Raw genomic sequence first — 15,467 nt, 5'->3', positions numbered from 1 at the left:
GCGTTGTGGATCCATCACTGGATGTGTCCCCACTTCAGGTATATTCTCCTGTGCCCTAAATTGCTGCTTTCTGGGAGGCCAGTACAGTAATCCTAATGTGTTTTAGGAGGCCATATGCAGAATTTTAAAAAATCCATAACTAAATAGAAGCAGTTGCTTCAGAAGATAGTGAAAAAACAGTGTTGTAGCTCTAATTACCTCTTCAAAACACCTCCAGTCCTTGCAGCTGAGTAAGTGATGTTCTGGAGTGTAATGCCTGACCTTGCTCATCAGCTGAACTTTTTTTTTTTTTTTAAATTTCTTTTAAGGGAGTCCCACCCTCAGCCAAAGCATGGCCCACGGCCCACATGGTTGGTCTCAGTCTCGCTCCTGCAGTGGCATGGCTGGTTGTGCTACCAGGGGCTCTGCCCCATCTGAAAGGGGAACGAAGGGATCCAGCAGCACGTGGGAGGCAGCAGTGCCCACTGTGGGGCCGGGGCAGCCTGGCAGTGAGAAGAAAGTGGTTATGTGCTGGGGGTGGCCTGTCCTTGCTAGCCTAACCAGCAGAGGGATGTTGGACAATTACAGGTTTATCCTTCCCTTGCTAGAAGCAGTGTGCTGACTTCTGGCTTCTTGATTGCTATCTGGACTCTTATTTCCCGCTTTCCCTTTATAAAAATTGAACATTTCACATAAGTAGTGGCATATAATTCAGTCCTGTAATTTAGTGGTGCTTTAACAGTGTGAGAGTCCCACACCTGATGTGCTTTCCCAGAGGGCAGGGGAAAAGCAGAACCTGGGACTGGGAATACCAAGGGAAGGCAGGCCGAGGATGGAGCTGTTGGGTGCAATTTGTGCTTCCCAATCCTGATTTCCCTCGGAGAAGGATGGCTGTGTGCACGCCTGTGTTGGGGGTGATGAGTGCCCTGTTGTCGAGGTCTGCCCCCGAAGCATCCCAGGCTGTCTTTCGCTTTGTGTCTTAATCCCTTGGCAGCCGTGCAGTCTTTAATCTGCGTTAGGTGCATTAATAGGATTACCCGCACAGCTACAGAGGACAGAGCTAATTGTGCTCATCAGTGAATCAGAGGGAAGAGAAGCTCTCGGTGGCAGGAGCCTCGCTGCTGCTCCTGGTCCCTTGGCCTCGAGCACAGCGGTGTGGGTGGGATGTTCCCTGAGGGCTGTGCGCTGCCAGCCCTGTCAGCGCCCTTAAATGTAACACTCACGGTAAACACGATGCTCATCGCCAACGGGACTCGGTGAGTACAATTGTTGGATCCTGAGGGTGTGTTTTGCTCGATCCTGTGCTGTCTGAACAGCGTGACCCTTCCTTGTGCTGCTGGGAAAACCTCAAATATTTGTCACGAGCTCGCTGCGCCGCTCGCTGAAATGCCTGCGGCGAGGGCGGGGACAGGGCAGGGGAGCTGCTGCTGCAGCGCTCAGCAGGAACATAAAACCAGGGGGTTTAACGTAGGCTGGCGTTGCTGGGCCCACTTTGTGTGAATCCAGGTGGCGAAGGGGTGTGCAGAGACCGCTCTCCTCTGCCTCCAAAGCCACGCCGAGCTGCCCTGGCCCGGATTCAAGGCTGCTGCTATCAGTGGGGCGCGACCTGCGGCGTGGGCGCAGCTCCACTCATCTGCTCATCCCTGCGGGGCCAGGAACAGCACCTGACGCCCGCCCACGCTGCAGGCTGCAGCTGCTGGCGGCAGCCAGGCATCGCCTCCCGGCCCTGCCGAGCTGGGAGCTGAAATTTTCTGCCTGGGAGGCGAGAGCAGAATAGATTTTGCTGCTCTCTCTGGGTGTGGATGCTCCCCGTGCTGCAGCCCAGGCTGGGGAGAGGTGTTCGGGTTGGCCTCTGCCATGTGTTTCTATATCATCAGGCTTTTCTTTGAACATTCAATTTATTTTTATTTTTTCCTCTACAGTGACTACTTTAAATTCCCCAATGACATGTCATCGTCAAGCTTCTGCGTTTTCTCTCATATTGCAACAACTTGAACTTGAAATACGTCGCGTTGCAAGGTGAGCTCTACTGCAGTGCACTTACACCACATACACCGTGCTCGGGTCTGCCCAGTCCCTCAGCTGGGCACCTCTGCGGCACATCCATGCGACAGGTAGACTGCTCCTTTCCTCAGTGCAGCTCACAGCTTCTCGCTGATCATGCACTAAAAGGAGATGTAAGGTTGGTGGTCTCATTTTTGGGGTCAAACAAATAACTGCAGACCCCAAGAGTGCTGTTGGAGATGCGACATACGAGGTTAGGGGGAAGCTGAGGGCACGCACAAAGCAGCCTGCTCTGCAATAAGCTAAGCTCAAAGTAGCTGAGGCTCCAGACAGAAAGTAAGAAGGCATCATCTCCACATTAAGTATATGGTTAATTTTTTTAAAGAAATGGAAATATTCAGCCTCTGCATGGGGCTGTGCTGCCCAGCGTAGCAAGCTGATGGATGCAAGCAGCAGGGCGGTGAGTGGTGGGTGTGGAGGAGCTCGGCACCCACCTTGTGATGGCCACAGAGCTGCCAGGAAGCTCCAGGAGAAGCGTTGGGCTTGTGCTGGCCTCCCTTTGGGGAGGTGGCTCAGCAGCAGAAGGGGCTGAGAGCTCGGAGAGCAGCATGCAGGATTTCACTCCTCACTTTTTTTTTTGGTTGCACCCAATACCTGTCTGTATGAGCAGGCACCGCAGCTGGCGGGGCCATAGGGCACTTTCCTGATGTATATTGGAGGTCTGATACGTAACTGCACTGCTGAGAGGTTTCAGGTGAGAAAACCTTTCCGGGACATTTAATCTGTATAAATAATCGCAATAGCAAAGGGCCTTTATGAATTTATGCTTAGCGCTGACGACCTCCTTGCTGCCCTCCTCAGCACAAAATTTGCACAGACTGTGACTTGAGAGCTTCCTCACTAAACACAACAGTAAATGGGTAAGATAAATGGACATACCTGGAGGAACAAATACAAAAAGAAATCCCCTTAAACACGTTTTAATGTGTAGTTTATGGCAGCAAGAAAGGAGTTCTTAGAAATGCTCCCAAAAGGGAAAAGTTCTTGCCCTAAAAGAATTATGGCTGAGATTTTTCAGATCTGCCTAAGGGATTCAAGTGTCCAAGTAAAACACACAAAGTGAGCATCCAAATCCGTGCTGTGTCCCTGAAAACCCTCCTACCCGTGTGCACAAGTACCTGGATTTGTACGGACTTCAGCAAAAGTGACTTCCCTTCAAGGGATTCCGAGTTCATACACCGAAATGAACCCCAGCTACCCGCGGTGTTTGAAAGGCCGCTCGGTTTGTCTATCAGATGACCCATTCAATACAGATTGTTTATCTAACAAGAGTAACTTTGACCCAGAGGTTTCTAAAGCCTCCCGCTCCCCAGCACACGGTGCCAGTAGGATTATTTAAGGGCATCGAGCCAGAGCTGCCACGCAGCGCTGTAGGAACCAAACAGCCCTGTGTAGAGGTGGGTTGGGGCTGGGCAGCCCCGGTGCTATGAATGGGCACCCGTGGATAGGGCCACGCACAGGTCTGCCCCTGAGGACTGCAGCCTCACCGTGCCATCCTAATAGGGGTTCATAAAGCTTCCTTCAGCATGGTTTCTTCAGATTTACAGATACTTTTCAGGCAGGGGCTTATTTTACAGGTATGTACGGCAGCTTCTCAGCTTTGCCTTCCATCGTTCTGTTAGCCAGGACGATACCATGCCATGGATTTCACTGTGACTACAAGCATTCACAAGGCCTCTAGTTGCTCTTAATTCTGAAATCTGAGCCTTTAACTCACCGCAGGTGAGGAAACAGACCCAAAGTGCAACATCAAACTGGTAAAACGTGACAATGCAGCTCAAGAGAGGGGACCTCAGCTGGTGAGAGGGGACCTCATACCAGCTTGAGGCATTCCCAAGTCTTCTCCTCCAGGAGACAGAAGAGCAGACAGAGCTTTCTGGAGAATTATCACAGATGTGACCTGCTCCAGAGAGCTGTACGGTACAGCCTATAGCCGTAGGCATCTTTTGGCCTCGTGAGGTTGATTTGAATCCAAGGTTAATGTCAAAGCTTCCTGAGGATGAAAGAAGCCAGAGGACTTCCACCTGTGCTACTTCTGTCTGTATTTGTGTCCCAGCACAGGTGTTGGCCCACACTGATCATGAGCAGGACCCATGAGGAGGGCACCCGCTGCTTGTGCATCCAGGTACGTGCAATGGAAATATGAAAAAAATAAGCAGAACAAAAATGTGGCAAATGTGTCCATGAAAGGCTTTGTCAAATAAGGGGGGTCACAGGAACCCCAGGCTCTTGTTTGCTGCTTTCTGTGCCACCCACGCTCCCACCGATGCAGGAAATGTCCATTTTTTGGGAGGGATCTGAAGCTGGTTCCTGGTAAGCACGTGATCCCGACCACTCAGAGTGGGATGATGCTGTTTTCCGACTGATGATTAAAACCGTTCCAGCTGCAAAACAAACACGCACATGCACATAAACATTGCAACATCGGTGTTTCTTTTACAATGACTGGTGCCATCAAATAAACAAAAACGGCCTTCAGGAGCGGCTCCTGAACCCAGCAGCCGGACACATGATTTCTTCTGGTAGGGATCTAGCTTTCATGTGCTGTCTTTCAGTCCCTGCTCCAAATAATTCGCCACCCTGGGAATCAACAGCTGCAGAATCACGCCCTCTTTCTGTCTGCCAGATATCAGCATTTTCTGTCCCTAAACAAAGTGAGATGAAAGAGCAATTTGCAAGAATGCCTTTGTGCTGCCAGTACTGCAGAACCCACAGCCGCTTTTCAGCAGCAGCACCCATGACAAGGCTTAACGGGCTGCTGGAGGGGACCGTGTCAGCCAGCCTTCAGCCAGTCAGTGGTGTGAAAGCAGGGCTCACCTACAAAACCCACATCAAGTTGCCTCATCGACCAGAAAATACTTGGAAAATGTTGAAAATGAAAGAAAGAAATCATAAAACTAAGTATTTTTGAGAGTAGTGAGAAATGAGTGCCAAGTCTCTCCCAGAATGGACCTAGTTGTAAGCAAGTCTTCTTTATTTTTATTTTTTAAACAAACTACACTTGTGAATCAGCTCTGAAAACTGCTTGGTCACAAAGTCTGTGACCCCAGTCTTGCAGCTGTACCCTGAAAAGTAACCCCAGGGGCTGGGAAGAGGCTCCAGGTGGACAAGTACATTTCCACCTAGCAGAACAGAGCCTCTCTGCCTCTGCTGCCCCTGACAGACAGTGGCAGTCGGCTGCTGCCCCACGTAATAAACTGAGCGAGGTCTCCTGCCCAGGCCGCGCTGCCCTCCCACGCCAGCACGCTCCCCAGCGCCGGCCGTGCTCCTCGGCTGCTGTTTTGCAAGAGCTGCGTGCAGAGACATCTGCAGCCCTCCAGGCACTGACCTCACCCATGGGCCCTTCTTCCCCTTGTGGAGGGGAGACCTTGGACTTTCAGCTGGTAGAGGGGAGTCAGAGTCCCGTGCTGGGCTGCGCTGCTGCAGCCTCACCGCGGGCACTGTGCATGGTTTTGGGTGTCACAGTATGAGAAGGACATAAAAATATTAGAGAGTGGCCAAAAGAGGGCTACAACAGGGATCTAGAAGGGTCTAGAGGGCAATGTATGAGGTGGGTCTGAGGTCCCTTTTTTTGTTGAGCCCCGAGCAGAGCAGGCTGAGGGGAGGCCTCATGGCGGCCTGCAGCTCCCTCACGAGGGGAGCGGAGGGGCAGGCGCTGAGCTCTGCTCTCTGGGGACAGCGACAGGACCCGAGGGAACGGCATGGAGCTGGGACAGGGGAGGGTCAGGCTGGGGGTTAGGGAAAGGATCTGCACCCAGAGGGTGGTCGGGCACTGGGACAGGCTCCACAGGGCGGTGGGCACAGCACTGAGCCTGGTGGAGTTCAAGGAATGCCGCAATAAGGACACGCTGGCATGTCCCTTATTGGACCCTCCTGCACAGAAAGGAGAACTGCCACCGCCCTTTGGAGGCTGGGAATCACCACGGATTCCATCACTTGGTGGGACCGAGGTGCAGCGTGCCGCCAAGGACAAGCTGCAGGGCAGAGGAGCTGAGCCAAGGGTTGCCTCATGACAACCGTGAGCTGTAAGACCGAAGTGCACGTCTCCAACGGCGAGCTGCAGGGCCGAGGCACATCCCCCTGGGGCGAGCTTCAGATACGGAATGATAATAAAATGATAATGAATGAAAAATGATAACAAAAAAAAATATTGCTCAATTCTTGCCGTGCTGCCAAGAGACTATCTGGGCTACCCGAGAAGCAAAGCCACGACTCCAGTGACGTCTGTGTAAACGAGACAGAAGGCCTTGATCTCCTCGGGCCCCGAAAGGGTGCCCTTAGTTCCTGTGACGTCTTAAGGAAAAAAAAAAAATCAATTACTAATCGCGGGATGATTGCTTAGCAGCATGCCAGTGCTGTGTTTTGTGCTGTGATGCCAAGGGTGTGGTATGTGACCAGAGGCATTTGGCAAGAGATAGCTCTGGGATACGAGCGCTCAAGGCCTGCCAAGACATACTGGAGGGTTGTTTTGGGTGCGGGGAGTCAATCTGGGCACTGTTTAGTCTTTCCTGTATGGAGGACTTACTACCTGCAATTTTGGACCTGCATTTCCCTATCCAGAAACTATTTGCTTGCTTGAATATGAGCTAACACATATGCAGTGGGGGTTGGATCAAATATTAGCATCATACAGCTGGTAGCGGTTCCTGCAATATTAAATTTACTCAGAGTTTTGCTCCATCGCGTCTGTCTTACGTGGCTGAAACTAGTCGATAGTTCAAAAAATATGAAAGGAAGGTAGGCTTAAAGAAAAGAATGACCTTTATTCACATGACTGTTACCAAAACACGTGTATTTGGGGGTGTAGATATGCCGTTACTTTTGTTAGAAGGAGGAAAGTCCCTGCTGACTTCCATACCATGATAATATGTCAGATGAAATGCCCCGCTCACCCCACAGTCTTCATCCCTCCAGGATACAGGCCAGCAGAGGAACGCCTGAAATGCAGCAGCTATTAAGTCACCATGTAACAAGCAAATTCAGTTTTGGCATGAAAAAGCAAGCAAATGTACTTCTAACACTTCCATCGGGAAAAATATTCATCTGATCAGAGCACGGACAGGTGGCTTGGTCAGCTACACGCGCTCACTGTTAGTGCTCGCAGGCTGTCTTCTCCTTTCACTTAAACCAGCTTCTTAATATCTGATTTTGCTAACAGTAATTTAGGTTGATCAGCTGGGTTTTATACAAAAGCGTTAATTAAATCGTGACAGCGGGAAAGCTCTGAATATAACAAATGTGCCATTCAAGGTGGTAGAAGTCAGCCTCGGAAGCAGAAAAGGCTTTCAGTTGTGTTTCCTGAGACTTTCCAAGCTGTCCGCGAATAAACAATGCCACTCGGCCATACCCTTTCCAAAGGTACCCGTGTTCTCAAGCAGCACACCTCCCATCACGCTCAGGGCCCAGCAGCGTTGCCCTTTATTTGTCGTGTCACTAAACCCACCAGCGCTGCACAAATGAAGAAAGAACGCGCGAGCTGCTAAACAGAAATAAACCCTGGGTCACGCCGTGTGAGGTTAAACACGAAGCATGAGCCGCGCGGAAAGAATCACCAAACCATTCCCGTATGAACTCCTGATTTCCACTCCGCAGCATTCCCTGGATTTCGGCAGGCAAGGCACGCAGAGAGCATGCCACTTGGCTGGCTGGGCCACATCAAAGCCCTGGCTGCCCTTCCAAAACGACAGATGGGAAGCAGGGCGGTAGCCGGTACCGTCGTGGTGTCCTGCAAAGAAACACAGATCCTGTGAGGGCTGCGGGGCTGAGGAAGGTTCTGGTTGGTGTCCAACCTGATCCTGCACTGAAGGAACTGAACACGAAACCTGCCACAATCTCCAGCGGGTACTGAGCCACTCATTTACTTACCTCGGTTCCTTCTCATCTGACAAAAATAACCACCCACCTGCAGTTTTCTGTGAAACAAGCACACATCTAATACCAGAGGTTAAAAATACCCATCAGTGGCCCATCATCCGCCATGGAATACGGCTTCTTGCTCATCAGCACGTCGAAGCCAAGACTTTGGGATAAAGGAGCAACTTAGAGCTCCTTCTAAATTCTTCCTGACGAAGCCACAGGTAACAGCAGGTTGAAATTCAGGTTTTGACTGCTGGACAGGACTGAAGGTACACAGCTGGGCAGTGATTTACCGGCTGAGATGCCAAATCTCTTCCCTAAATTTATCCTCCCGATCCCACAACAATTTACCTTTCCACATCAGAAAAACACGACCTGCGGGCTGCCTAAGTGGTTTTCTGGGAAACTCAGGCTTCAGATACAGAGTTGTAGGCATAAATAAATAACCCACAAGTGCTGGAACGCCAAACGTCTGAGCGCCTTCAGGACGGAAAGCAAACACATCAGCTTGCTGCTAGGTGGCATAAAACCACCTCCCCGGCTCCTCCAGGAAACTGAGCGAAAAACGCCAACGCATTTATCCGACAGTCACAGCTCGGTGACTGCCAGAGAAAATCACCTTTACGGCCTCCGAAGCCTTCCCCCGAGCAGCACTGAGCAGGCGAGGCAGGACGGGGCTGCGCTGACTCAGAGCAGCCGCAAACACCGGGGAGAGGAGGGCTGCGAGCACGTACGCACCAACAGGGCTCGCCTGGTAAAATAAAGCGAGATTCATGTGAAATAGATGGAAGTCCTGGTTTTCGCCTGGTGTGCTCATGAGGAATTCCCCAAGCAGGACAAGGTGGGCTTCTCCTGTGGGTGGGGAAAGCAGCCCCAGCTGCTCTCTGCCGCCCACCGCCTCGCTCTTTGTCACATTTTCCAGCCTCCGAGGCTGAGATTATTTCTGGGGAGAGGTGGCTTTGACACTCCCACCCTGCAGCAGTGTCGGGGAAGGAGAAGAGCAGTCTGAGACGTACGGGGGACCCTCGTAGCGAAGCAGTTTTACCCCCCAGACACCCAGGCTGTGCTCAGAAGGGATCGGAGGTGCTGGGGGACGGAGCTGCTGTGGGTACGGGATCCAAGCAGCAGCTCGGTGCCCCCAGTGATGAGGGCTGCCCCCAGGGGCTTGGAGCGCTGCTGCCGTGAGGGGATGTGACTGGGATGGCGGGGCCAGGCTCTGGAGCCAGCCCAGCCCCTCACGGCCAGCTCTCTGCTCCCCCAAAGCCCTCCCAGGGCTTTATCGCTCATCAGCACCCGTCCCTCACCCTACAGATCCCGAAGAGGGAAAACGAAAGGGGATTGGGGCCGAAAGGCACCAATGGAGGCGCAGCCGCTTGCGAGCACCTGCTGGGTGCCGCCGGCAGCACAGACTGGGATCACCCCGAATTAACCCCCTGCGGGCATTACACCCCCCGGGTAAGGCAGGTAAGCACAGCAGGGGTTTAATAAAACAAAACCTGACAGGAAAAAAAGCCCCAAGCCACGGAGGGGGCCGCGGCGTGAGGCAATTAACGGCTAATTAACGGCTGATTAACGGCTAATTAACGGCCGTTCAATCGCCTCAGGGCGGCTTCCCCTCAGCCCCCCCCCCGCACCACGTGACCTCCCCTCCCGGGGGGGGGGGCTCTGACTCAGCCCGCGGGGGCGCGCACGCCGCGCCCCCCCCCCGGGCACGCCGCGGGGCAGCCGCCGATCACGCGCGGGCGCCGCGCTCCCATTGGCCGGCGCCTCACACACCTTTGGCGCTGATTGGCCCGCCCGGCCGGCGGGAGCCCCGCCCCTCTCCGGCGCGAGGCGCTTGTGGGGGGGGGGTACCGGCGGCGGGATGGGGAGAGGCGCGCAGAAGGCGGCGGGCGGCGGTGGCGGGCGGACGGCGGAGGAGGGGGCTCCTGTCAGTGCCTCCCGCTGCCGACAGCGGCCGGCGGTGAGCGCGGCGCGGGCCCAGGGGGTGCGGGGAGCTGCGGGGGGCTGGGCCGAGGGGCCGGCAGCCCGGCGGGGCGGTGCCCGCCCCCTCCCGGAGCCGCGCGGGCGGCGCCCGGCTCCTTCCTGCCGCGGGCGGGGGCGCAGTGGGTGAAAGGTCGGCGCGCGGCGCTGCCCGGCCCGAGCAGCCGCCGATCACGCTTTGTTCGCGTGGGCCGCGCCTCAGCCCGGCGCCGGCCAATGGGAGCGCGGCGGGGGGGGGGCGGCGGGCCAATAGGGGCGGCGGGGGGGCGGGGCCTCGGCGCCGGGCGGGAGGGAGGGGGGCGGTGGTTGGGCGCGCGCCACCGTCACCTCGGCGCACCCCAACGGCTGCCGGGGGGGGGGCGGGGGGGCGGTGCCTCACGGGTCCCCTCAGCGCCTCGCGGTCCCCTCAGACGCCCTCGGAGCCCCGGCCCCGGAGCTGCTGCGGCTCCCTCGGTCCCCCCGCCCGGTGAGAGCCGCCTCAGGGAGGGGCGCGGTGCGGGGAAGGGCTGTGGCGGTGCCTGGGGTTCGGCCGGGAGGGTTGGTGTTGGCGTCTCGGGCGCTGCCCTCGCGGTGTGGGGTGGCTGGAGGTGCTGCTGGGGGTTCGGGAGAGGTCTTTTGTCTCCGGGAGCTGTGTGGTCTTCGCCAGATGGGCAGATTTACCCGCAAACCGCTTCGTGACAGCGTTATATAAAGGAGAAAGAGGGCAGGGAAATGCAGGCATGTCCCCCACATCATCAGGCGTATTTATTCGTCTGGTGCGGGTCGCTTTGTTTTGTTTCTACAAAGCCTTCTGACAACCGGCAGCTAAACGCTTAGGCTTGGCCATCAGGTTTAAAGGGTTATTTTTTTCCCCTGACCCAAACAGGAGGAAGAAATGGAGATGATGACTGAGAAACAGAGAGATGCGAGATATTTCTGGAACAATACCCCCGAAAAAAGCGATTACGAGGCTGTGGAAGCCCTTATTTCTATGAGTTGCAACTGGAAGTCCGACTTCAAGAAATACGCAGAAGCGAGACCTATAACTCCAGCATCTGATATGTCGGAAGAGAGCGACGAGACTTTGCTTCCTGGCGCCGCAGACTTCAACACGATACCCGCGTTTGTAAGTCTTTAATACCATGTGTGCGTGTGTGCGTGCTCCTTTCTCAGGGTGCGTGTGGGAACAGGCTGGTAACGCGCCCCCCCCCTTACCTTCCCTCTTCTCCCCGCAGTGCCTGACTCCACCCTACAGCCCGTCGGACTTCGAGATGTCTCAAGTCGTCCACCCGGGGCCACCAGCGCCACCTGCAGCGCACTGCAAGTCGCTGACCGAGGCCGCCAAGCCGCCCCTCACTGCACCTTACACGGAGGCCTCCCGGACTCCGGCACCCAGGCCTCTGAAGGCACAAGCGACCAGCGTTATTCGCCACACGGCCGATGCTCAGCTCTGCAATCACAAAACCTGCCCGGTGAGAACAGCCAGCGTGCTGAAATACCAGGATGGTGTTTCACGGGAAACCGATAGTAAACAGAGCGCCGAAGCGGAGTGCGTGGCGGCGGCGCCGGGCAGAGCGAGTTACGAAAGTGGCAAAGCGCCAGCTGCGGAAAGGAAAACTGCAGAACCGGCTGGCGGCGCCGAGCCCTCGACGAAGCCCGCGGCCAGCAGGCATCAGTCCGTCCCTGGAGCGGCGCCGTGCTCGGCGCTGGTGGCACCCCCGTGCCCCGTGCCAGGGAGCGGAGCCCCCCCCGTGCCGGTGATTTGCCAGATGGTCCCGCTGCCTGCCAGCAACTCGGTGGTGACGGCCGTCGTGCCCAGCACCGCGGCGAGCCAGCAGCCCGCGCTCTGCCAGCCCATGGTGTTGATGGGCACTCAAGTTCCCAAAGGCGCCGTTATGTTTGTCGTGCCCCAGCCCGTGGTGCCGAGCGCCAAGGCGCCCATCATTAGTCCGAACGGCACCAGACTCTCTCCTATTGCCCCTGCTCCCGGCTTCGTGCCTTCCGCAGCCAAAGTCACTCCCCCTCTGGATTCTTCGAGGATAAGAAGTCACGTCTGCAACTACCCGGGATGTGGGAAAACCTACTTCAAGAGCTCCCATTTGAAGGCGCATGTCCGAACGCACACAGGTTGGTCGCTCTTTCTGGGTGTTAAAAGGCAGCGTAGGAAGCTGCAGCTCGATGTTGGGGATCTCGCAGTTCCTGGGTTTGTTCATGGAACGCTGTGCAGGGCAGCACTGAAGCAGTGCTTTTGCCGCTGTGTGTGTAATCGTGCTGCTGCCTGGTCTCTGCTAGGAATTACCCCGCAGGGGAAGTTGATTCAGCAGCTTGTTTGTGTTGGCCCCGCTCCGTGCCAGGAGGCCGGCAGTAATACTTGTGACAAGCACGGGAAGCCAGGCCTTGCCCAAACGCAGAGCGTGTCCTTCTGCAGTTCAACGCGCCTCGTTAGGCTTCTCCACAAGAGTGCCTTTGTCAGAAGTAGGTAAAACTTGAAAGGGATTCTTTCATGAAAGAAAGCAGCGTCCACTCCAGGCTGTTCCTACCTTGGGTATCTTTGAGCAACTTCCCCACGCCTCAGCTCTTAACCACAGCAGCAGAAAGTGGCGTGGGTTAGCACGTGGGCTCGCAGGGCTCTGTCACTTACAGCTGGGACTAATGTGACTGCGTTTCAGCGGGGCCACTTTGGTCACTGTAAACTCTAGGCCTGTGGAGCTGAGCAGTGCAGTCAGCTGGCCTTGGGGACACAAAGCATCTCAGAGAGTTCAGTTTCCAGAGGGTTTTTATTTTTAACCCTTTGATGATAGTGAGTCTGCTTGTTTTAAAAATGGCATCTCAACATTTTCTCACATTTCACGTGGATGAAAATAATACCTATACAGGATTTGGCTCAGCTATTGTAGTGATTTTTTTTTTTTTTAAATAAGTCAAGTACTGTTAAGACAGTGTTTGCTCAGCTGGTATTCATGGTATATTTTATCTTTTTTTCCTTTTAGGAGAAAAGCCCTTCAGCTGTAGTTGGAAAGGCTGCGAGAGGAGGTTTGCGCGGTCTGATGAACTGTCCCGTCACCGCAGAACGCACACGGGCGAGAAGAAGTTTGCGTGCCCGATGTGCGAGCGGCGGTTCATGCGGAGCGACCACCTGACCAAGCACGCCCGCCGCCACCTCTCGGCGAAGAAGTTACCCAACTGGCAAATGGAAGTCAGCAAGCTCAACGACATCGCTGCGCCGCCTCCCTCGGCAGCTGCACAGTGAAGGACTCACTGGGAGCACAGCGGAATTAATTCTTGTCGCTGGGTATGCCAGTTTTAAAAAGGAAAAAAAGACAAAAAAAAAAAAAAAATAGCTTTTGCTCCAGCTCTGTGGTTCTCCGGTGCCAGCTGCTGATGGCGGCGCGGCAGAGAGGCAAAGGCAGTGTGTGCTCGGCCACGAACGGTGCCGCTAGAATAGCGGGCGTCTGTTGCACTGGTGAGGAGAGAGGAAGGGCAGGGTGTAGAGCAGAGCAGCACGCGCCGTGCGCCTTCTGAATTCAGCAGATCCTTCACGCGTCCTCCACGTCAGCTGCACGGCTGTGGCACCGATGACTCGCTGCCGATGCGTGAGCCCAGCGCGGATTTAGCGACTGCTTGGGAATCTCCAGCACAGCGTAGATGAGGACGACAGCGAGGTGTGTACTCCTGCCGCCTCTTCCTGGTAGGAGCCCTCTCCTCCTGCCCGCTCTCAGGCGCAGCCGGCAGGCGCTGTGGTGCCAGGCGCCGGGCGGCTGCTGTGCCAGCTTCGCCCTGCTGCCCGAGGTGGGTGCGTGGGCGCTAAGGGGCACGGCGCGGGCACCCAGAGGGGTTTGGAGGCCTTGTGCTGATTACAACTGGTCACCCTTGGGCATCGTGCGGTGCTTCTGCTTCTGTGTTGCTTACGGTTTCCTTCGTACCTTCTCCAAGCGCTGCACCACGGCATTTTTTTCATGAGCAGATACAGTGCACTTTTAAGAACAATGTAGCTGTAAACTACTCGGGTTGATTAAGAAAACGAGAATCTTAGGCTTCTTGAGGGTGTTTTTCTTTGAAAGACGGCTTATACTAAATGAATTATGGATATGCTATGTATTGTATTAAATTAGGAAGTTGTGATTTGAAGAGTAAAATGAGGCCGTTGAGACACCGCCTAGAATTAAAGCTGTATATTTTGTGACAAACGATGCATCAACTTTCACTATCTCTATTTTATCATGCTACGTTGAGGACACATACCAGAAAGTGGACAGTTTGGAAATAGTGTATTAGATACGCTCTTTTGTGACTACTTAAAGATTTGCACATTTCTTATGTTGTACTTTATACTTTGTTTACAATAAAACCAATTTTCTTTAATATAGACCTTTTCTGTAGCAGAACTTCTTCACTGTTGTGTGGGCTCTTCGGCCTGCTCCGCTCCCCTCCCCTGCCTGCAGGGATTCCCGAATCTCACAGCCGTGGCTGTTGACTCACTACCGTTCCTATGGGATATGTGGGATCGGGGCGCTCCTCGCCGCTCCTGTTTGACGCAGCGCCCTGCCTAGGAACAACGTGAGTCACGCTGCTCGCCTCGTTCCTGGAGCAAAGGCTCTCGGTCTGCTCACCCCAGCGCTCTGCGCCGGGGTTAATCTGCAGGGAGGATGGCGAGAAGGCTGGAAAAAGCCCTGGCTTTCCCCTTGCGGTCGGGAGCAAACAATTTCCATTGCGGCAGGCCTGGATGCCGCGCGGGTGAGCTAACACATGGCGTAACGGAGAGGTCCCGCCACGGGGCAGCCGGCCGGGAGCCTGCGAGGACAAGCGGGGCGGCTCCTGCGGCCGTCCCACCCGCGCAGCGCTGCGCTCCGGGGATCATCCCCTCTGCTTTCTGTCCGCCCCGGCAGGAAGGGTTTTCGTCTCCGGCGAGCCCTGCAGCGTGAGGTGTCCCCCTGGCAGCTTGCCACGGCTGCTGCAAACAGACGTTTCCCTCCCTCGCCTGCTTTGGCAACAGGCTTCCGTCGCCACGGGAACGCTCGCGAGCTGTCAGAAAACCTCCAGCCCGAATTTGGGGCTGGAGGAGCGATGAGTGAAGGGAGAGGAGTGCTACGGGCTCCTGCTCTGCGAGCTCTCTTTTTAATTTTATTTGGAAGGTTTCGGTGGATATCAAGGTGCCTGCTAAACGTTCCCCAGACCCCACAGGAAACCTGCAAGGCGTACACCCAGCCTGTCTCCCCAGCACCCACAGTGCACTCAGGAGGAACTAACGTTTGTCAAGTCTTTTTTTTTTAACAAACCCTTCCCGAGCTCATCCTGTCATTAACGCAGTCTGGGCTGAATTCCATCAAGTTGTCAGCGTTTAATTGCGAGGGCTGTGATCTCCACAGCACTTGCGAGGTGCCTGGCACTGGGTGCTTGCCACGAGCAGCGAGCTCAGGCGTTTTAAATGCTTCTGCTTGGGAAGGAGAGGAAAGAGAGCTTCGGATGCTTAATTACCTGGTAGGCAGCTGAAAAGCACAGCCCCCAACTTCCCAAAGTGCAAGCCTGGCCGTTTTCTGAAATAAATGGAAAACTTGGCATCCCTGTTGCATTCTCAGTGTAGTAACTGGGTCAAAAATATTCCGCAG

At 54.9% G+C, this 15,467-nt stretch overlaps 1 protein-coding gene across 2 annotated transcripts; it reads left to right on the top strand.

Moving 5' to 3' along the window:
• Positions 1 to 9,772: 9,772 nt before the first annotated feature.
• Positions 9,773 to 14,229, top strand: KLF10 (KLF transcription factor 10). 2 transcript variants are annotated; one of them, XM_084282926.1, is made up of 4 exons: positions 9,773 to 9,862; positions 10,748 to 10,987; positions 11,097 to 11,988; positions 12,852 to 14,229. In XM_084282926.1, exons 2-4 carry the CDS (start codon positions 10,757 to 10,759, stop codon positions 13,109 to 13,111), a joined length of 1,383 nt encoding a protein of 460 aa, XP_084139052.1. In that variant the 5' UTR covers positions 9,773 to 9,862; positions 10,748 to 10,756; the 3' UTR covers positions 13,112 to 14,229. The 2 variants fall into 2 exon arrangements, with proteins under 2 accessions (XP_084139052.1, XP_084139053.1); XM_084282927.1 differs by lacking the exon at positions 9,773 to 9,862 and adding an exon at positions 10,207 to 10,348.
• The last annotated feature ends 1,238 nt before the right edge of the window (positions 14,230 to 15,467 follow it).

Source organism: Netta rufina (assembly GCF_964035555.1).
Source record: "Netta rufina genome assembly, chromosome: 2".
NCBI classification, from domain to species: domain Eukaryota; kingdom Metazoa; phylum Chordata; class Aves; order Anseriformes; family Anatidae; genus Netta; species Netta rufina.
The sequence above is the reverse complement of the archived record's forward strand: the minus strand, read 5'-3'. Positions and strand labels throughout refer to the sequence as shown.

What these genes read in the sequence shown, in the direction of transcription:
- KLF10 (XM_084282926.1), top strand. Translation starts at nt 10,757, where the DNA reads ATGGAGATGATGACTGAGAAACAGAGAGATGCGAGATATTTCTGGAAC. An exon ending in TCAACACGATACCCGCGTTT is followed by an intron (nt 10,988 to 11,096) that starts GTAAGTCTTTAA and finishes TTCTCCCCGCAG; the next exon opens with TGCCTGACTCCACCCTACAG. An exon ending in GCATGTCCGAACGCACACAG is followed by an intron (nt 11,989 to 12,851) that starts GTTGGTCGCTCT and finishes TTTTCCTTTTAG; the next exon opens with GAGAAAAGCCCTTCAGCTGT.